The 22,376-nt window shown below is 48.7% G+C and overlaps 1 protein-coding gene across 2 annotated transcripts in view; it reads left to right on the plus strand.

The window, feature by feature from the left end:
- The first annotated feature begins 1,922 nt into the window (after positions 1-1,922).
- The window catches only part of LOC147901975 (mechanosensitive ion channel protein 1, mitochondrial-like), a 100,402-nt gene continuing 79,948 nt past the window's right edge, over positions 1,923-22,376 (plus strand). The window contains exons 1-2 of one of the 2 annotated variants that reach the window (XM_087375256.1): positions 1,923-2,223; positions 2,503-2,775. In XM_087375256.1, the coding sequence (XP_087231382.1) occupies positions 2,134-2,223; positions 2,503-2,775 (363 nt within the window). In that variant the 5' untranslated portion in view covers positions 1,923-2,133. The remainder of the gene's footprint in view (positions 2,224-2,502; positions 2,776-22,376) is intronic. The other variant, XM_087375257.1, reaches the window with a different exon arrangement.

The following is a 22,376-nucleotide window of genomic DNA, read 5'->3' on the forward strand; positions in this document are numbered from 1 at the left end:
AGCATGGAATGATGATGACATGTGTCACTTGTCCCTAACTCCTAAACAACAAAATGATGCCATGTGTCCTCTCCCACCTAACCCATCCCTAGTTCTTTTGACTGGTAGCACATGGTGGGAAGGGAATACCATAGAAATACATTTGATCATGGTTGGGACCACTTTTTGCTTGCCATAGGTAGCCTTAGTGAAGGTTCTACTTTGAGATACCAAAAATAATTCCTAGCATTTTCCAAATGTGGTTTTTTTGCAAATTCTATGATTGGTTGGTATGTTGACTTTAGAACATCTCTTTCAAATTTGGGTCTTTTTTTCTGGACGTGCATTCATTCCAATCATCTCTCTCCTCTTCCATTTCTCTCTCTCTCTTTCTCTCTCTCTCTCTCTCTCTCTCTCTCTCTCTCTTTCTCACTTTGGGCAGGCTCATTGAATACTATTCACCTTTTTCTCCCCCTTTCTCTCTCTCTCTTCTTCTTCTTCTCCTCTCTCTCTCTCTCTCTCTCTCTCTCTCTCTCTTTCTCTCTCTCTCTTCTCTCTCTCTCTCTCTCTCTCTTCTTCTCTCTCTCTTGGTAGGCCACATGAATGAAATTCATCTTGATCCCATTCCCATGGTATTTCCTCCCATGTGCTAAGACCCTTAGTTGATAAAGGAGAAGAGACAAGAGGGACCATTCTATAGCTGGGAAATGCTGACATTGAGGGACATAAAGGGGGGGTCCCTTTCTTTTTTGTTGTGTACGTGGGTGAGTGCAACTATATTATTTATGTCCAACATAAGGTATAATGCCGTATTTTTATTACAGTCTACAAACATCATGAATGGCATGCAAATACCAGTTGATGCAGCCTTTTTAGGGATTCGAGAGCATGGAATGATGACATGTGTCACTTGTCCCCACAACTCCTAAACAACAAAATGATGCCATGTGTCCTCTCCCACCTAACCCATCCCTAGTTCTTTTGACTAGTAGCACATGGTGGGAAGGGAATACCATAGAAATACATTTGATCATGGTTGGGACCACTTTTTGGCCAAGCCTTAGTGAAAGTTCTACTTTGAGATGCAAAAAAAAATCCTAGCATTTTCCAGATGTGATTTTTTTGCAAATTCTGTGATTGGTTGGTGTGTTGACTTTAGAACATCTCTTTCAAATTTGGGTCTTCTTTTCTAGACGTGCATTCATTCCAATCATTTCTCTCCTCTTCCATTTCTCTCTCTCTCTCTCTCTCTCTCTCTCTCTCTCTCTCTCTCTCTCACTTTGGGCAGGCCCATTGAATACTCTTCACCTTTTTCTCCCTTGGAAGGCCACATGAATGAAATTCATATTGTTCCCATTCCCATGGTATTTCCTCCAATGTGCTAAGGCTTAGTGCACACGCGCCCTAAAATGCACCACTAGTGGTGAGTTTTGAAGGTTGGCTCAAATTTCGAGGCACAATTGGAGTGCCACTGGTGCTCCTTTGTGCAACTCATTTTTTGAAGGTGCCATTTTGAGCACCAACGCTCTATTTCACCTCCAGCCAATAGGAGGCTAGCATTTCAAACTAAGAGTGGGTTAAAGTGCCTTCAGTGCTCCCAAAAAGGTACAGATTTGGATGGGTAGGCCAATGGAAACTTCCCACCTCTCAAGTGCAGAGCTCCTTGCAAGTACTCAAACAGAGTCAGAGTCAGACCTCTTTCTAATCTGCTCCACCAACCTCTATTAAATGCCAAAGCCTCCTTGAGCAATTTATGTGTGTGAGTAAGATCTTGTTGTGGGCCACCAGCTGAGCATTTGTGTTAGTGTGCACAGACCCTAAGACCCTACAGAGAGACCCTAAGACCTTGAGGTGATAAAGGCGTAGAGACACGAGGGACCATGCTATAGTGGGACGATTAAAGGGGGGGTCTTGACTCGTACGTGGGTGAGTGTGCAAGGTACAGCGCCGTATTATCACTACAGTCTACAAACAACGTGAATGGCGTGCAAAGATCAGTTGACGCAGCCTTTTTCTGTCCCTGCAGCATTCCATACCATAATCTCAAGGTGAGCATTCCTTCAAGAGCTCATCGCCCACTTCCCCCTCTCGTCTCATAGCTCCAAAACTATATACCACTCTGTCAATCCTTTGATAGCTCTCTCCCCGCTCGGCATGGCTGCTCTCTCCCCCCCTTCCTTTCTCGTCACCCACTCTCACGTCCCTGCTCTCTCCAGCTCCCCCCGCAGACGTCTTTCACCACAAGTAAGATCTCCTTGCTACAGCTCCTTCGTCTATAGCTTGTTTACGTGCCCCCTCAGAGCCGCTTTTCCTCAGAGTTACCTTTTACAATACAACTTGGTGGTCTGTTAAATAATGTGTACACGACCAAGGTGATATATTAAAGTGGGATTTGCTACACCTTTTACATGCTTCCACACGTTACCCTTTTCAAATAGCACGCTTAGTGTAAGCCGTTATGTCTGAGTTTGAGATCTCAGTAAATTTTGCGAAAGGTTTTCTAATAAATGGTCACCTCGTCAGTTGGTCTCTGGATTTTCAGGCCAGAAGCTCCAGGTTCTCCAAAGAAAAATCCGACGTCATGGTCACACCTCTTATTTTCTCATTAGAGCGCAGGTCAAATCTAATGGCTCACATGACTTGATAGAAAGCGGTGAGCACTTTCTGGACGACCTCAGTCATTGGATTTCAAAGAAAGTGGGTGAAAAAATTGGTCCATATCTACCTGATAACTTCAATATGCTTCAATGGATACCAAGTGCCTACCAGAGCAGAATTTATTCGGTTGAAAGAGCTGTAAGTGGCTATAAAACCCTTTTAAATGGATGCTACGTTTATACTTTTCTGTGCAACGCACATGCATATACACTTTGTCCACAAATGAATTTGTGCTCAGTGTGCGCCTTCCGCTTGCTTTGTTTCATGCCTCTTCTAAGCCCTTTGTCTCTGTTTTGCACCCCCCTTTTCTCTCATTCATCTTCCTGTCATTTGTCGGATAAAAGGTCATATTTGTAAGATATGTTATAGTCTTACAAAGGTGCGGGGAGAGAGAGAGAGAGAGAGAGAGAGAGAGAGAGAGAGAGAGAGAGTGAGTTTGTGGAACTGAGACCACGTCAGATTACATCACATGGAGAACATTGCATCTCTGTTTTGCCCCCCCACCCCCCCTTTTCTCTCTTTAACCTTCCTTTCATTTGTTGGATAAAAGATCAAATTTGTACGATATAGTCTAGTCTTACGAAGGTATGGGGAGAGAGAGAGAGAGAGTTTGTGGAACTGAGACCACGTCAGATTACATCACATGGAGAACATTGCATCTCTGTTTTGCCAACCCTCCCCCCCACTCCCCCCCCCTTTTCTCTCTTTAATCTTCCTTTCATTTGTTGGATAAAAGATTAAATTTGTAAGATATAGTCTAGTCTGACGAAGGTATGGGGAGAGAGAGAGAGAGGCATATTATTGTTTGTGGAACTATGAGACCAAGTCAGATTACATTGCAAGTTGGGGATTTATTGGTTGTTTAGTCGTAAGTGTCTATTGATAAAAATATAGAAACTAGAGAAAGGGAGCACACCCTTTGTGTCAGGAGTTAGGCGTGTCACGTGTCATGCATATCAATCTCAGCTTTGCGCGGGCTGATTGGGGTTCCATTGGGAGCCCCTGTGCCTTTGGGGCATGTTTGAAATCTGCTCGTCGCCTCCTACATCTCTCAGTGGAATGAACACAAGTCGTGAGGTAGCCTGGTGCTATGATATAGCAAACCTGGTGTCACGATGGGGTGGGAGCTTGCTGGGCATGTGTCCAATCTCTTTTTGGCTTGAGGCCTTTGGAGGGTAGGATTGATGTCCCCCAGTCATTGTAGGCTCTTTTCCACGGGGGGGGAGAGAGAGAGAGAGAGAGAGAGAGAGAGAGAGAGAGAGAGAGAGAGATTATTAAAGTCTTTGGAGACAGATGGGTCAATGAGATTGAGAAAGAAAGAAATAAAGAAAGAAAGAAAGAAAGAAAGAAAATTTATTGGAGTCTTCGAAAGACCGATGGGTCTATGAGATTGAAAGAAAACCTGATACAAATCACAGTAAGGGTGGAGCTACTAAAACGAGCATCATCACCCGTGCTGAATCCTAAGTCTGATCATACATAATCAAATACATCTGGGTGTGATAAGGAAAAGAAAAAAGACTAGAGCAGAGCTGATGTCATGTCGCCCTGGCTGGTGCATAGCTAGTGATGGGACGTTGGCATCCGTCAAGGGTGCTGTGTGTCTCGGTCTGCTCGACGCAAGACCAGAGCCACCGTGACTCCCGTGGGACGTATCCCGGGTCTAAACAATGATGGGAGCTCCCCTAGAGTGATCTGTGTGTCCCCTCGATGTCTCGTGTGTCGTGCTGGGGTTGTCGGGTCGGGGTCGCTGTCACGTGTGTAGCTAGAGACTGGACGATCAATGTCGCTCGATGGGAAGAACTCTGTGATCTTGCTCTGAGAGGTGTCTGATGATGTGGCCAAGCCTTGTCGCTTAAGTAAGTACTCTCTGTGTCGGACCCCCTCGTGAATGAAGGCCGTGAGGCATCTCTGATGTGGGTAGGCGAGGAATCTGGAAAGGAGTCCGGAGCCGTCTCTGAAGAGATAGTGGTAGCGACCTCGGATCTCATAGTACACTGGGCACCTGAAAATAAAATGATCCTCCGACTCAACCTCTTGACAGTGGCACAATATGCATATGCGATGCTCCTTAGGGATCCCCTTTGCTCTGCCACTCTCTATGTGGAGGCGGTGTGATGATACCCGAAACTGTCCGATGGAGATCCGTAGTGAGCGGGGCATATGAAGCTCAGTGTACCCCGGTGGTGTGATGAATCCCTCCTCCGAAATACGAAGACAGTAATCTCTGTAGAAACTTAGCTTCACTGGAAGCTCCCTCGGCTCCAACGAGGTCCTAAAGGTGTGTAGTTGCAGGATATCCTCTCGAATGACCTAGTTGGGGTGTGGCCCGATCGGGATGGTGGGTGGGAGTACTGGAGGGGCATCTAAACTATACTGAAAAGGAGGTATCCTATAGATGTGAAACCCTAGTCTCACAAATCATCTGTGAGTCCATGCATACCAGCATCGCTCGACTCCCTCTGCTGCCAACCTCATGGAGGAATCAAGAGCCAACCATGGCAACCTCCGTCTCCCTGATGTGCAGTCCCCATATGATCTAACCCGGTGTAGATATGTGATGGTTTGAAAGACTGCATCTAGCTGGAGTGGAGAAGCACCAAACTCGGCCTGAATGATGTGATGTGGTACAGATGGTTTCCCTCGGATCATCCGTGAGAGCATGAGGATTTGCAGGTGCTCCACCCGTGTCCACTCTATCTCTGACATGTCAGGTCCCCAACAAGGGCTGCCATACATACCGGCTGGTCGGACCAAGGAGTTGAAGAGAAGAGCCTTGGTCCGAGGGTCCTGGAAGTGGGAGTGGAAGCACTGTCTCACTAGCCGAGCTAGTGAGGCGTATCCCCACTCGGTCTGGCTTGCATCGCTGGTCTCATCGTGAAGATCGGGCGGGAGAAGATGACCCCCAAGTAAGTGTATGAGGATACGATCTCAACTCGTGACCCACCGAAAGTGAACTGCTTCCGAGAGGTGTGTCGCTGGAGCCCCTCGGGTGTGAAAACAAGAGTGCCACATCATCTGCATAAAGAAGAATCCTGATGATGATCCCGACAAGTGAGCAACCGGTCCCTCCGGAAGCCCCCATGAAAGTCTCAAGCTCATGGATGTAGAGGCCAAACAGGGTTGGTGATAAGGGACAACCTTGTTTGACCCCTATGGTACTCAAAATCTCATCTGTCGAACCTGCGCCTGTTCGAACTCGGCCTGAGACTCTCTCATAAAGTGCCATGATTGCCTAGATGATCTCTAGATCAAATCCCAGTGTCTGTAGGCGAGTGATGAGACGAGCTCGAGGTACTGTGTCAAAGGCTTTGCGGAAATCCACAAAGCAACAATATACCCTCTCCTTCCATGATCTGGCCTCCTCAATGACACTCCTGAGTGTGAGTATGTGATCCATAGTCCCATGGTCTCGCCTGAAACCGGCTTGACCTTTTGCTCTGAGCCCTCTCATCTCTGCGAACAAGCTGACCGACACATCCAATATAGCTGCATAGATCTCGGACATCACATGTCCAATCATGATTGTCCTGTAGTTACTCGGGTCCATGGGATCCCCTACCTTGTGGATGGGGGTGATGGTGTTGAGTGTCCAAGTGCGGGGGAAGCCAAGGCAAGCAGCGTCATTGAATAGCTTTGCTAGGATCGGGGCTAACGTGTCGATCCCATATGCGATAAACTCAGGGCATAGCCCCTCGTGATCCTTAGCTCGGCCATTGTGCAGTTTCAATGTCGCGTCCTTGACTCCCCCTCTGGTGGACCGTGTGGTGTGGGAAAAGATTTAGAGGGTAGCCTTGTGGAGTGTGCGACTAATCAGGGCAGCATCTTTTATGAGTGGTATGTGATCGATGTAGGTTAGGAGTTTGTTTAGGCGTCCAGAGTAGGCATGGGAGAGACTGTGATCAAAGTGTATGTCGTGGTAGGTGTCCTGCTTCCTATGTGGTGTGGCTAAGCGTGGGGTGGCGATAGTGAAGAATAGGTATGTGTGATCAGCTCCTGGATGGAGTGGTGCTACGGTGAAGTCGGTGATACATGAAGTGAAGGTAGGGGGATCCCATGATGTAATCTACTACACTAGCGAACCCCCGTGGGAAGCAAGTAAAACCACCTGAGGAGGGCCATAGGTCAAGCCCGTTGTAGATGATGAGATCATGCATCCTTCCCAAATCAAGGAGCGCGTGTCCATATACTGTAACAGCGGTCCGATGAGATCCTGGTCATACCTGCTCCGTCTAGGTCCATGTCTGGTAGCATGATAGAGTCATCTCGGAAGTCAAGGAGTGCTGCCTGGCGCGTGCTCGTTCTGTCGTTGAAGTCCCCAACAAGGAGAACTTCCCCGCGGGCTGAAAGGTCTGGGTTATCGTGATGTAAAGGTGCATATGGCGATGTCTCACCCTCCTCTCGTGCCACTCTGGCCAAGTGGGATATGTTTGGCGGGAAGTAGCATATTGCTATGAAAAGGTCACGAGTGGCTGTGCGTCGGATCCAGATGCACATGAATCGGGAGTGTGCATCCTTCCTCTGAATGGAGATGGCTCCAGCGAGGGAAGACCCGTACAATACTACGACCTCGCCTGATCCTTGAACTCCTCCCGTATCCCTCGTCTCATCCCTGAAGGCTGACTCCCATGTGCAGCCATTGACTATCGGTAGTGCACGCTTTGGGCTTTGGTGTGTCTCCGTGTAAAAGACTATGTCTCGTCTTGTGTAAGACTCCGAGAAGGTCCCTGGGTCCGACCATAAGGTACCATTACAGTTCCACATGGTGCAAGCTAGGGTCTCGGAAACCTGAGTCTCATAGGCCCCGTCCCCCTAGGGGGCACTGGTGGGAGCCCGATGGGTGTTGGGTAACAACCTACCATCTCGGACCATGGCCCATTTCCCCTCCTTGCGGGCAACATCCCGTTGCTGGAGAAGAACTCTTCGCTCCTCAATCTGTAGTGATGCCAAATCCTCGTCCATGGATAGGGTGGGATGCTCTTGTAGAGCGGCTGGGCGTCGAAGTGTCGCTAGTCGAGCATGTGAATCTCTGAAGCGAATGACTAGGGGCTGCTCTCGGTTGGGGTCTCTCCCAACACGCCATGCTCCCTCTATGCCATGGTCGGGGACCCCCATGGTGGTGGTCACAAAGGTGATCGCCTCCTCCATGGGCATCGTAGTGGTGCTGGTGCTGTCCCGCGTGATCCCTCGTATCCGGATGTTGAGGGCCTTCGAAGCCCTCTGCTGCTGCTCCTGTATGGCGGCTGAAACGGTTGCCTTTGCGGGCTCCCGTTTCGCCACATCCACCCACCTAGTCGTCTTTGCTATAGCCGACTATATCGTGGCTATCTGTGCCTCCATCTCTGTGACTGGGGTCCCTCCACGCGCTGCTCTTAGGGTCTTTAGCTCCTCTTGAAGCTGTGATGTTGTGTCTGAGCCCCTGGATAAGGGTGCCCTGCTCGTGTATAATGCAGGCCTGCTCCTGGGTGTATCGGGCCTGCTCCTGAGTGTAAAGTGTCAGCTCTGCGTGACGGGCTAGGATGCTGTGTATCTCAGCCAATAGGGAGTCCCAAGCATCTGGTGGGGACCTAAGATATCCTGGTCCAGGTGGGAACTGGATCTCGAGAGTGGTTGGAATGAAAGTGGGCTGTTGAGGTTGTACTGAGGGTGGGGACATCGTGATCTGGGCGGGGGAGTGGTATGCAGGAGTAGCGAGGCCGGACGAGGTGATGAAGGGTGGCTGACTCAGAGGTAGAGGTGATACGAGGGAAAAGTACTGTGGATCCGTGGCCGGTGGGGCTAGTGGTGAGGCTACTGGAGAGGAGACCTGTGATGATGATGCAGGAGAGGGGGAGGAGAGAGGTGTTGGAGATGATGAGGCGGATGATGGTGGTGAAATAGTGGTGGTAACCATAGAGGTCGAGGATGTGGTGAGCGGCATGGGCTTCGGGTGGGCCCCTTTCTTTCTGGGCCGCGGTGCTGTCCACTGTCAAACCGCTCCAGTTGCTGTGTTTGTTGAAGTCCTCCAGGCTGAGTTGCTTTTGTGTTTTCGCCTTGTCGCCGTTCTCCTTCCCCATCTCTTCGCGTATGGGTGATGATGTGGTGAGCGGCAGGGGCTTCGGGTGGGCCCCTTTCTTCTGGGCCGCGGTGCTGTCCACTGTCAAACCGCTCCGGTTGCTGCGTTTGTTGAAGTCCTCCAGGCTGAGTTGCTTTTGTGTTTTCGCCTTGTCACCATTCTCCTTCCCCATCTCCTCCCGTATGTAAATTTGGACCGAAGGGTCTCCCGCCTAGTCCCCTATCCTCATCCCCCTTTGACATTCTTTATGGGGGAGGCAGCAACGGGCAAAGAAAGTCTTATAATGTCCACGGACCATCTAGTACATTTGCTTAGGGAGGGCCCATGGCAGCTCTCAAGGAGCGCAAAAAGTACCTACATAATAATCTGAAAAACATAATCAGGCATACATCAGTGTAAGACTGAGAGTCTTTTGGTTTGGATTTAAACTCTTTGATGACCGCTATTCCTTCATGGTATACCGCCCATTTTCCATGCTTCCCAGCAGGCTTAACGTTGGCTAAGCCTGTTGCCTTATTCTTTGTGTGAGTTCCTTAGCTATCCGTACCTTGGTCCCTTTCAACTTGTAAGATTGTCGGAGCTTGATCCGTAAGTCTTGTGATTTCAGTGTAATGATAGCATGTCCTCTAGAGTGCCGGATATTGATTGCTCCATCATCATCATTATCATCGTCAACCTTCCATTCAATGCTAGGCATGGCTGCTTTGACATGTGCTAAAGTCTCACTGAAAAGAGTCCTTCTCTTTGTACCAGCCTTTAGGGAGTCTTAGATATGTGAATGGGGGTCCCAAAAAGCTATGGAATATCATGGTGGGCCTTGTGGTGGGGAGGGCTGCATTGGCATGAAGTCAGTAATAGAGCGTTGGCTGACTATCTATGGATGTGCTCTGTCGTGGCCTCTTGGTGATGCTCTGCGTATGACAAGGACCACGGTGCCTTTGGAAGATCAAGAGAGCCTATGAGACATTGTAGGCTTGATGTCCTAGAGTCATTGTAGGCTCTTTTTCGCGAGAGAGAGAGAGAGAGAGAGAGAGAGAGAGAGAGAGAGAAGAAGAAGAAGAAGAAGAAGAAGAAGAAGAAGATATTATCGTCCTCTGAAGACCAAAAATCGGCCTATGGGACCTGAAACAATACAAAACCTTATATATATAAAGACTCCTCCCTCAAAGGGGAGGGTAATAAGAGAAACTACCTTTATGTCTAGGTGAGTTCCTGTGCTTGAAAAGCTTAGATACAAATGTTCCTAAAGCTGAGGGTGACGCCTTATGTAGCAAATCAGCCAGTCTATTATGTCCCTCAAGAAGAGAGCTGCACTTTTTCCTAATGTGTGCATAGTAAGGGCATATCATTACCATGTGTTCTTCTGTTTCTGGCATACCGTGGTCACATAATTGGCATATTCTGCTCTCTCTTGGCATGTCTTTCCATCCTCCTATTTCAATTTGCAGCTGGTGTGATCGGGTGCGAAGTGAAGCCAAAGCCCTCCGCTTATGCATTGCCATAGGTGTGCAAATGTACTTCTGCGTGGCTGACGACTCTGCCGTATAAGTGGCATTGCCACAGAGAGAGAGAGAGAGAGAGAGAGAGAGAGAGAGAGATTAATTAACGTCCGGAGGAGGTCTCGCGGGCGTATGGGACAAAGTACAGAATCAAGTAACTCATACGGACCACTGTGGGCCGGGGCAAAGGGCTCACTAAGGCCCTTGTTGAGTACTAAAATGCTATACTAGTAAAAAATAGCAAAAAAGTAGCAAAATAGCATGAGAGTGGCATGAAAATATCAAGTGCTCAGAGCTAGAGTCCCAAGTGCATGAACGGGCTCCACGTATCCAGGCTCCATGATGGCTCTCTGATGAGAGAGAGAGAGAGAGAGAGAGAGAGAGAGTCATATTAACATCCGCAAGAGTCTATGGGACAAAGTACAAAATGTCAAAAAGACTTACAACATTTGGATAAGCCAGAGGGTCGAGGAGTGCACATGGCATCTCAGCTCGATTATTATATCACACCGATACATATTAGGACTATAAAACTAATAGAAGTGGCCTTCATGACATCAGTTTAAGACTGAGAGTCTTCAGGTTTAGATTTGAAATCTCTAATTAGTGTTGTTCCATCTCGATACACAGCCCATTTTCCAGCTTTACGTGCATCCTTCATTTGGTGAGCTCGACACTCCTCTACTTGAGCTGAGTTAAGGTGAGTTCCTTAGAGATCCAATCCTTGTGCCCTTCAACTTGTATGTATGTCGAAGAAAAATTCTTCCCGCTCTCTCCTTGAAAAACACTTGTACTTGCACTCCTGTTTGGGAGACACAGCCGATATCATTATGATCCCACTCTACTTGTGGTATTTCCTTCTTGAGACATGCAATCCTCTCGTCTACTGTGTAATCCTCTTCTTCATTAAAAGGGCCAAGGCAATCCTTGAGCAGCCCTCCAATGCGTAGTATCTTCTTATTGTGTGCTATAGCCTGCTGCTCTTTGACTTCTGTGTACAGATCTGCTTTGTTGAGTTTGCTGTCCGCAGCAATGGCCATCTCTTCCTTGGCTGAACTCACCTGAGTGTTGATCATTTCCTTGACCTTGGAGACAAGAGTTGGTGCTGGTGGAGATGTGCTGAATTTCTCCATAGCTTCTGCAATAATTTCTTGCTTGCCTTTGTTCTCCATCTCGTTCACCTTCTGCTAAGAGCTGCAACTAGAAGCCTGAGCTCTCTGACTTCATGCTCCAAGTGGTAAAATGTGCTCCTGAGGGTCTAATCCGATCCTTTTCCTAGAGGTCAAAGCATAAGGGCTGGGTGTTGCTGCAAGGTCGGAGTAAGAGGGCTTACTGACGGGGGTCGTGGTGAAAGTCTTCACCTTCGGGAAATCCATGGTGGCCTTGCAGATTCTCCAAGCCCTTCACTGAAGCTAACCCCCCAGGCTGAGCCAAGGGCTCAGCTCAGCCGGGGGTAATAGGCTGTACGGAGGCGGCGGCTGTGTACGGAAGCGGCGACTGCTGTATGGACGACGGCGACGAGCTGTGTACGGCGATCTGCTGCATGACCCCAGAGAGAGAGAGAGAGAGGGGGAGAGAGAGAGAGAAAGAAAGAAAGAAAGAAAGTGTATTATTGTCCACTAAAGGCCAAAATGGGCCCATGAGAGAGAAGAAGAAGAAGAAGAATGTATTACCGTCCTCTGGGGGCCGAGAAACCGACCCATGGGACCCATGAACTTTGATTGCCTCAACGGAGAGAGAGAGAGAGAGAGAGAGAGAGAGAGAGAGAGAGAGAGAGACGTCCGCAGAAAGCCTTACTGGCTTATGGGACAAAGTGCAAAACATAAATCCTTACATCATCTGGATAAACCAGAGAGGGTCGAGGAGTGCACATGGCAACTCAGCTCGAGCTTATTAAAGCACAATTCTAAGTCGTAGTCCTATATCAGGGAGGTCTTCATTACATCAGTTTAAGACTGAGGGTCTTGAGGATTAGATTTGAAATCTTGGATTAGTGCTATTCCATCTCGGTAGACTTCCCATTTTCCAGCTTTACGTGCGTCCTTGACTTTGGTGAGTTCACCATTCCTTTGTTTGAGCTTTCGGAGTGAGCTCCTCAGATATCCATTTCTTTGTACCCTTCAGCTTATTTGTCTGTCGGGGGATATTGACTCTCTCAATCCTTTCATTGAAATAAACCTGCACTTGTGTTCTCTTTTGAGCGATGTAGCTAATGTGATTTTCATTCCATTCAATTTGAGGTATATTCTTCTTGAGGCATATTATTTCTCATCTTTTGTGAGAGCTACATCCTCACTAGAGCTGCCACAGCAATCTTTGGGCAATCCAATGCGTAGTATTTTCTTGTTATGTACTACTGCTTCCTGCTCTTTAACTTCTGCATAGACATCTGCTTTTATTAGTTTTATTGCTGGCCACAATAGCCATCTCTTGCTTGGCTGAGCTAACCTGAGTCTTGATCATCTCTTTGGCTGTAGAAACGAGTGTTGGTGTTGGTGGGGATATGCTGCATTTTTGCATAACCTCTGCAATAATCTCTTGCTTGTCCTGCTCTCCATCTCTTTCACTTTTCTTCCAAGAGCTGCAATCATAAGCCTGAGCTCTCTAATTTGATGCTGTAGGTAGTAGATTTGTTCGTGTGGGGCTGATCCAATCCTTCTTTTGAATGTCAATGCATAGGGGCAAGGTGTTGCTGCAACGGAGGAGTATGAAGGCTTGCTGGTCGGGGTAGAGACGAACAACTTCGTCTTGGGAAACTCCATATTGGCTTGCATCAATTTGAGAGAACCCCTTTGTTGAAGCTAACCCCTAAGCTGGGCTAGGGGTTCAGCCCAGCCTAGGGTTGTGTGAAAAGAAGGCGAGCTGCTCCTCGAACCGCTGCTGCTGCTATGAAAGAGGACGAGCGAGGGTGGAGCAAAGGGGGACGGAGGGCTAGCGGGGGCTGACGGAGAGAGGCGGAGAGGCTGAGCGGGGCCTGACGGAGAGAGAGGTGGAGAGGCTGAGCGGGTGACACAGAGAGAGAGAGAGAGAGGGAGAGAGAGAGGGAGGGAGGGAGAAAGAAAGAAATTTTATTAGAGTCTTCGGAAGACCGATAGGTCTATGAGACTGAAAGAAAACCTGATACAAATCACAGTAAGGGTGGAGCTACTGAAACGAGCATCATTACCCATGCTGAATCCTAAGTCTGATCATACATAATCAAATCAAATACATCTGGATGTAACAATGAAAAGAAAAGGACTGGAGCGGAGCGGAATCCTCCGTATGTCATGTCGCCCTAGTTGGTGCATAGCCGGTGATGGGGTGTTGGTGCCCGTCAAGGGGTGCTGTACGTCTCGGTCTCTTGGACGAGACTTGACGCAAGACCAGAGGCACCGTGACAATATGCATAAGCGATGCTCCCTAGGAATCCCCTCTGCTCTACTGCTCTCTATGCGGAGGTGGTGTGATGATACCCGAAACTGTCCGATGGAGATCCGTAGTGAGTGAGGCATATGAAGCTCAGTGTACCCCGATGGTGTGATGAATCCCTCCTCCGAAATACGAAGACAGTATTCTCTGTAGAAACTCAGCTTCACTAGAAGCTCCCTCGGCTCTAACTAGGTCCTAATGGTGTGTAGCTATAGGAGATCCTCACGAATGACCTGGTTGGTTTGTGGCCCGATCAGGATGGTGGGTGGGAGTACCAGAGGGGCATCTAAACTGTACTGAAAAGGAGGTATCGTATTGATGTGGAACCCTGGTCTCACGAACCATTTGTGAGTCCGTGCATACCAGCATCACTCGTCTCCCTCTGTTGCCAACCTCATGGAGGAATCGAGAGCCAACCATGGCAACCTCTGTCTCTCTGATGTGTAGTCCCCATATGATCTAACCCGGTGTAGATATATAATGGTCTGAAAGGCTGCATCTAGCTGGAGAGAAGAAGCACCAAACTCGGCCTGAATGATGTGATGTGGTACAGACGGTTTCCCCCGGATCATCTGTGAGAGCATGAGAATCTGCAGGCGCTCCACCTGTGTCCACTCTATCTCTGACATGTCAGGCCCCCAACAAGGGCTGCCATACATACCGGCTGGCTGGACCCAGGAGTCGAGGAGAAGAGCCTTGGTCCGAGGGTCCTGGAAGTGGGAGTAAAGCACTGTCTCTCTAGCCGAGCCAGTGAGGCGTATCCCTTGCTCAGTTTGGCTTGCATCGCTAGTCTCATCGTGAAGATCGGGCCGCAGAAGATGACCCCCAAGTAAGTGTATGAGGATACGATCTCAACTGGTGACCCACCCAAAGTAAAAGTAAACTGCTTTTGTTGCATGTTTGCTCGAGAGGTGTTAAAGATCATGACCTTGGTCTTGCCAAGGTTGACCTCCAAATCATGGGATAAACAAAAAGCGTGCAGTGCAACCACGTGTCGCTTGGGCCCCTCGGGTGTGGACGACAAGAGTGCCACGTCATCTGCATAAAGAAGAATCTTGATGATGATCTCGGCAAGTGAGCAACCGGTCCCTTCGAACGCCCCCATGAAAGTCTTAAGCTCATCGATGTAGAGGCCAAACAGGGTCGGTGATAAGGGACAACCTTGTTTGACTCCTATGGTACTCAAGATCTCATCTGTTCAACCTGCGCCTGTCCAAACTCGGCCTGAGACTCTCTCATACAGTGCCATGACTGCCCAGATGATCTCTTGATCAAATCCCAGTGTATGTAGGCGTGTGATGAGACAAGCTCGAGGTACTGTGTCAAAGGCTTTGCTGAAATCCACAAAGCAGCAATATACCCTCTCCTTCCGTGATCTGGCCTCCTTAATGACACTCCTGAGTGTGAGTATGTGATCCATAGTCCCATGGTGTCGCCTGAAATCGGCCTGACCCTCTGCTTTGAGCCCTCTCATCTCTGGGAACAGGTTGACCGATGCATCCAATATAGCTGCATAGATCTTGGACATGGCCGGTGGGGCTAGTGGTGAGGTGATTGGAGGGGAGACCTGTGATGATGATGCAGGAGAGGGGGAGGAGAGAGGTGGCGTAGATGATGAGGCGGATGATTGTGGTGAAATAGTGGTGGTAACCATAAAGGTCGAGGATGTGGTGAGTGTGAGGGAAAGAGAGGGGGTGGAATGTTAGGAGAGAGAGACACCAGGAGTGTGGGTGTGTAAAATGTGTTGAGCCACACCACAAACTCAAAGGTTTTATTAGGATTAGGTATTCACCCTATGACTGTCTTAAGACAGTCATAGTGGTCATAACATTTTAAAGGGTGGCAATGTGCCTTTACCCCAACAACCTCCCACCTAAAGGCCAATGTGCCTAAAGGGGAGAAAAGAATAAAAATTACAGCAATATACAGTTACTGTATACAAGACCATAAAATAAGAATGGTCTCATCCTAATCCCATGATGCGGCGACAATGTGCAAATCGCTTTGTAGGCAAGCTCTTAGCGAGCAAATCCGCAGGATTATCATCAGTATGCACCTTCACAAGCTCAAGCCGCTTGTCTTCCAGTACCTCCCTGATGAAATGGTATTTCACATCTATGTGCTTGGTCTTCTGATGAAAGACCGGATTCTTTGCCAACATGATAGCACTCTGACTATCACAATGCAAAACTGGCATATCTCCTGTAATGCCCAAATCTCCCGCCAGCCGAGTAAGCCATATTGCTTCCTTGCAAGCCTCAGTGGCTGCAACATATTCAGCTTCAGTGGTTGACAGTGCAATGCATTTCTGCAACCGAGACACCCATGATATAGCACCTCCTGCAAATGTGAAAATATAACCGGTAGTAGACTTCTGGTTATTAGCATTCCCTGCATAGTTTGAATCTGTAAAACCATGCACCAATGCATCCTGCCTACCATAGCATATGCACAAGTCTTTGGTACCCTTGAGATACCTCAAGACGCCTTTCACTGCTTCCCAGTGCCGCTTGCTTGGATTTGCCATATACCTGCTGATGACTCCCACCGCAAAAGCAATATCCGGACGAGTGGCAACCATGGCATACATCAAAGAACCAACTGTAGATGCATACGGAACCTTGGCCATCTCAGCCTTATCATCATCTGATCTGGGGCTGGTCCTTACTGCTGAGTTTTAAATGAGGAGGCAACGGGGTACTAATAGACTTCCCCCCCTCCATGTTAAACCTTTGCAGCACCTTGCCAATGTACTCTTCTTGTGACAGAAACAAAAGTCCCTTAGACCTGTCACGAGTAATCCACATACCTAGTATGTGATTTGCATCACCCAAGTCTTTCATGTCAAAAGACTTATGTAGTTGCTTCTTCAAAGCAATGATCTCCTGCTGAGATTTGCTGGCAATCAGCATGTCATCCACATATAGAATGAGTAGCATCAAACTGCCATCCTTTGCCCGTTTGGTGTACAAGCAGTGATCGGTCTCACACCTATGATACCCTTGGGACTGCATGAAGGCATCAAACTTCTTGTACCATTCTCTTGGCGCCTGCTTGAGTCCATACAAGCTCCTCTTGAGCTTACACACAAGCTGCTCTTTCCCTTTAACAGCATATCCCTCTGGCTGACTCATGTAGATCTCATCATGGAGATCTCCGTGAAGAAAAGAAGTCTTCACATCCATCTGACATAAATCCATGTCCTCATGAGCAACAAGAGCTAACAGTGCTCTCAAAGTAGTCATCTTGACTACAGGGGAAAAGATCTCATCAAAGTCAATGCCCTTCTCCTGCTTAAATCCCTTGGCAACCAATCTGGCCTTATACCTCGGTAAAGCATTTGAATCCACTTTGACTTTGTAAACCCACTTGCATGGCAAAACCTTTCTACCTGCAGGTAGCTGCACCAAGTCCCATGTATCATTTTGAAGTAAGGAGTCCATTTCTGACTGCATGGCTTTCTCCCACTTCCTTTTCTCTGTTCTTCCCATAGCTTCCTTGAAGCTGGAAGGCTCACCACAATCTGTCAGCATGATAAAATCAGCCACATTATTGGCTCCTGGAACAAACCTGTTAGGAGGCCGTTGTACACGGGTGCTCCTCCTAACAAAATGCTCCGTATTAGACTGCTGTCTAGCCTGTTCGTCATGCATGACGGGTGGCTGTACCACCATATTTGGCTGTCCTACAGCGCCATTTGCTGGCATATCCAGTGGTGCATCATTGGCAAAATTGTCTGGCTGATTTTCAGCCTGTATACCCTCTTGAACAGGGTTATCTACAGCAGCCTGCTGCTGCATATTAATGGGCATTCGTTGCTGTCCGACATCATCATAAACAACCCTCCTGTATTCCACAGGTTGCACGGGTTCTCTGTGTACACAATCCTCTTTAAAGATGATGTCATTGCTGCGTATAATCTTCCGTTTGACAGGATCCCATAACCGGTACCCCATTTCACCTTCGTCACCGTAACCCATGAAGATGCATCTGAAAGACTTTGGCTCCAGTTTGGTGCGCAGTTCTTTGCGTACATGAGCAAAGCACTCGCAGCCAAACACACGTAAGTGCTTATATGAAGGTGGCTTGCCAGACCACACCTCCTCTGGCACTTTCAACTCCAAAGCCTTGTTCGGCGACCTGTTAATTAGGTGAACTGCTGTTTGCACGACTTCTGCCCAAAAGCCATGGGGCAATGCAGCATAAGACAACATACATCGATTACATAGTAACAACAATTTAGTCAGCACAATTGGCAAAATCATAGTCTCATGACGTGAGATGAGAAAACACGAATACTATCTGTATACTGCCAATCCCTGCAATCTGACATGCATAGTTGTTCCCAAGGTGAACAACTCCATGAGTACCTGTGTAGGAAGTAAACCACTCCCTATGAGGCGTAACATGAAAAGAAGCACCTGAATTCAAGAGCCAGGTGTGCATGTCATGGCCATCAACAACCAATGTATGTGCAATTACAGCCGAAGAACATAATACATCATGTCTGTCACTGTCACTGTCCTCTGCTGCAACATTCACTGCATCCAAGTCATCTGCCTTGGCCTTGCCTTTGCCTTTGCTTCCACTGCCTGCATCCTTTGCCTCAGCCTTCTTGGCTTTCTGATCCCGTATAAACTTGAAGCACTTAGACTTCACGTGTCCCTTCTTGCCACAGTAAAAGCATTCAATATCCTTTTTGCCACGGGAATGACTGCGGGATTTGGACTTGCCAGCAGATCTCCCCTTCTGCTGAGTCCTACCTCTTTCCTGTACCTGCAAAGCGTTGGAAGACTTGCTGCCCGCATTATTCTTCCTGCTCATCTCCTCCATGAGAAGAGAGCTCTCCACATCAGCATCCATAAGAGTGACATTTGAATTAGACAGGGTTGTCTTAAAAGTGTCCCAACTCTCAGGGAGGGTACACAACAAGAAAGTAGCCTTGAACTCCTCATCAAGATTCAATCCCTGTGCGACAAGCTGTGTAAAGATGGCATTGAACTCACTCAAGTGTGAGGTCATAGCTGTTCCTTCATGCGAAGGTCGACAAGCTTCTTCAACCAATAAACCTTACTGGCTGAGCTCTTTTGGGCATACAACTCTTCTAGCCTTTGCCATAGGCCATAAGAGGTCTTTTCAGCCTGAACATTGAACACAAGAGAATCAGTGAGAGTAAACATGATAGCCGCCCTTGTGGACAAATCAAGCTCCTCCCACTCATCATCTGCCATCCCAGATGGCTTGACACCCTTCACCCTTATGGGCTTAGAAATCTTCTTTAGCAGAAGTACATTCAAACACTGTTCTGCCCATAATGCATAATTGTGTGCCCCTTCCAATTTCTTTATGTTCAGTATTGAGGATTCACTTCCCCCTGATGCCATATCAGACAAGGAAAGTGACTGACTCCCTGTAAGTCAAAAAATGACTAAATAAAATTCTGATTTCTCAGAAAACCTGCTCTATCAAGAGCCAGGAGCACTCACAATAGTGCTGTTTTTTTTACTGTCAAAAATCCTGCAGCAAAACAGAAAATTTTCCCTCCAGTCACTGTACCTTCTGACACACTGTACCGTGCTCAAATAGGCATAAAACAGTAACTACAGAATGCTGCAGCTGTTCCACAAGTGCTTTACAAGTGCATCATCATCTGACGAAACACAAAACACTGATGTCCTGATCACTTCTCCCACCTCAGATGAGGTATTGCACTGATTTTATATGCATAAACCACTTGTCATACACTGTTTTGTCCAATGAAAAAGGCTCCAAACACCTCAGCCTGTCACAAAACCTGCAACAAAGTATGGGACAAATCCCAAACAATCACCCTTCTGCCAAGGGGATAAAAGGCATCTGAAGTTCTCAAACAGTAACTTAAGTGCTCACAAGCAAAATCTGGGCAAAAGCCCCTTGATTTGACACCTATACCAAGTGAAAAACACCTCAACACTGAGGTAGCATACAAAATACAGCGCTCTCCTGGCACTTTCACCTGACAAAGTAATGCATAAACTGCCTGTGTGCACAGTGGCAACACAGATCCCACCGTACAAACACCGAAAAGAAGATCTTTTGAGCACTGTCAACGATGGACAGTTAGAGACCGAGTAAACTCGATGCGCCCTGACCAAGCGTGGCTCAACTGAGATTTTCTAAGTGCCGTACACAAAATGTGACCTGCAAAGAAATGTCACTGATACACTGTGGAAAACGAGACCAATGTGGGCACCCTGGCTCCACACTGCCTCAAGGCATACACTGCATACACTTCCAGGCAAAAGCCCTTTGGTATTGTCACCCGAAAACTGAGATTTGCACTCAGCAAAAGCATAAAAGCCCTCTGCAAATTAAGGCATCTGACCTTCCGAAAAATAACTGTGCAACTACCACACACTGTGGCACTAGTCACCTCAAGCACGAGGGACACGAGTGTACTTGCTGTACCTCAAACACAGTTTTAGAACTGAAAAAATTCCGGGAATGCATCAAGAAAAAACCTCGTTGTACTTCTGTACCTGCGTGTACTTGCAAGTACCACGCAAAAGAGCAGAGTGCTCTCCCTTTTTCCTTCTTCCCCAAGAAAAATTTTTTGTGCCTGCTGTACCTGCAAGTACCTGTTGTGCCTGCACAGTGTACCTGCTGTACCCTATACTTGTGAGGGCACGGATCTCCAAAAAAAATGTCAAAATCTTGGCTGAGGGTACAGCCGGTACGGCTGCCTGTACGTGCACGCGTCCGTACAGCCGGTACGGCTGCCTGTCGCGCTGGTCGCGGCTGCTGCCTTGCAGCCGGTCGACTGGCTGCAGCCGCTGGCTGCGGCCGCCTGGCTGGCTGCGGCCGCCTGGCTGGCTGCGACCGCCTGGCTGCTGGTAGCAGCTAGCAGCAGCTAGCTGCTGCTGCAGCTATGGCAGCTTGCGCGCCTGCTGCGCGTGGCTGCGCCCTGGCTTGCTGCTGCCCTGCTCGCTGCTGCCGCGCCCTGCTCGCTGCTGAGGGGACGAGGCCCGAGGGGAGAGGGAGGGGTAGAGGGAGGGGTAGACCAGAGTGAGAGGGAGAGGGTGGCTCTGATACCACTTGTGAGGGAAAGAGAGGGGGTGGAACGTTAGGAGAGAGAGACACCAGGAGTGTGGGTGTGTAAAATGTGTTGAGCCACACCACAAACTCAAAGGTTTTATTAGGATTAGGTATTCACCCTATGACTGTCTTAAGACAGTCATAGTGGTCATAACATTTTAAAGGGTGGCAATGTGCCTTTACCCCAACAGTGAGTGGCATGGGCTTTGGGTGGACCCCTTTCTTCTGGGCCGCGGTGCTGTCTACTGTCAAACCGCTCCGGTTGCTGCATGTGTTGAAGTCCTCCAGATTGAGTTGCTTTTGTGTTTTCGCCGTGTCACCGTTCCCCTTCCCCATCTCCACACGTATGCAAATTTGGACCAAAGGGTCTCCCCCCTAGTCTCCTGTCCTCATCCCCCTGTTCCCTTCATTATGAGGGAGGCAGCAGCGGGCAAAGAAGGGATTGCAGTAGGTCGGAGCTGTTGGAGAACCCCCGCTTGCAGCTCCGACCTTTAAAAAAAAAAAAATTAAAAAAAAAAACAAGAGGGGGGGGGTGAGCGAGGGGTAGCGGGGGGGTAGCAGAGGGGGTAGCAGGGGGCGGGGTAGCAGAGGGGTAGGGGGGGGGGTAGCGAGGGGGTGGCAGAGAGAGCAGGGGGTAGCGGGGGAGAGAGAGAAGGGGGTAGCGAGGGGGTAGCAGAGAGAGCAGGGGGTAGCGCAGGGAGAGAGCAGGGGGAGCGGAGGGGGTAGCGCAGGGGGAGCAGAGGGGGAGCGCAGGGAGAGATAATTCCAGGGAGAGGGAGAGGGAGAGACGGGGAGAGAGGGAGGGAGAGAGACTGAGCGGGGGCTGACGGGGAGAGAGGCGGAGAGGCTGAGCGGGTGACGGATAGAGAGAGAGGCACTGCCTTTAGAAGATCAAGAGAGCCCATGAGACAAAGTGCAAACAACAACTCTTCTGATGTGTGGTCCAATGTAATTTAGGTAGATTGAGGAATGCCGTCATTTGGAGCACAGAAGCCATCTCCTATGCTTTCCAACAGTCTGCTGGTCTGCCCAGAGAATGATTTAAAGGCTGCCCTTTTATAGGGCTGGAAATCCCCACAGACTCGTGACCTGCTCAAAGACTGACTGACTGGTTTGTGAGCGAACCATCTGCCCCCAGACTGGGCCTGCCCTGCAGACCCAAATCTGGGGCCTAAACAAGATCCCCTGCAGACACCTTTTGCTGGCCCTACAGCTGCTGCCTTCTTCTTGGTCCTGCGCCTTTGCATTGCCCTGCATATCTCCACAAACGGTCCCATGATGCCGTGCTGACTGCTGCAGCCTCTGCCAGCCTGCCGCAGTCCCCCTCATTGCCCTTTGGCAGCCCTTGACAGTGCGTCTGTTGCTGTCCTGCTCTAGCCCATCAGCTCTTCTCCACAGACCCATGGCTGGCTGTATAGCCATATATCAGGCCTTACTTCTGACTATGAGTGCTGCCCTAAATAAACCCTAAATAGTATCTCTGTCTGCTGTCCATGTGGCAGCCATCTTACTGCTCACATGGGAGCCTCAACCCATCCCCTTATAGGTTCATCTGCTGTGGAGCTCTCCTCATTTGGGGGCTCACAGGTCGGGCATTGACCCTATTTCTCAAACAGGATGGTGGCTGAGTGATGTGGTTATTACGGTGAGCTGTGAGCTGGCTAGGAGGTGCATTTCTGTGTACCAGGGATTTCCTTCAC

The sequence above is a fragment of the Dipteris shenzhenensis genome, chromosome 5 (genome assembly GCF_047967505.1).
Source record: "Dipteris shenzhenensis isolate YYH24624 ecotype China chromosome 5, Dip_SZ_1.0, whole genome shotgun sequence".
NCBI lineage: Eukaryota > Viridiplantae > Streptophyta > Polypodiopsida > Gleicheniales > Dipteridaceae > Dipteris > Dipteris shenzhenensis.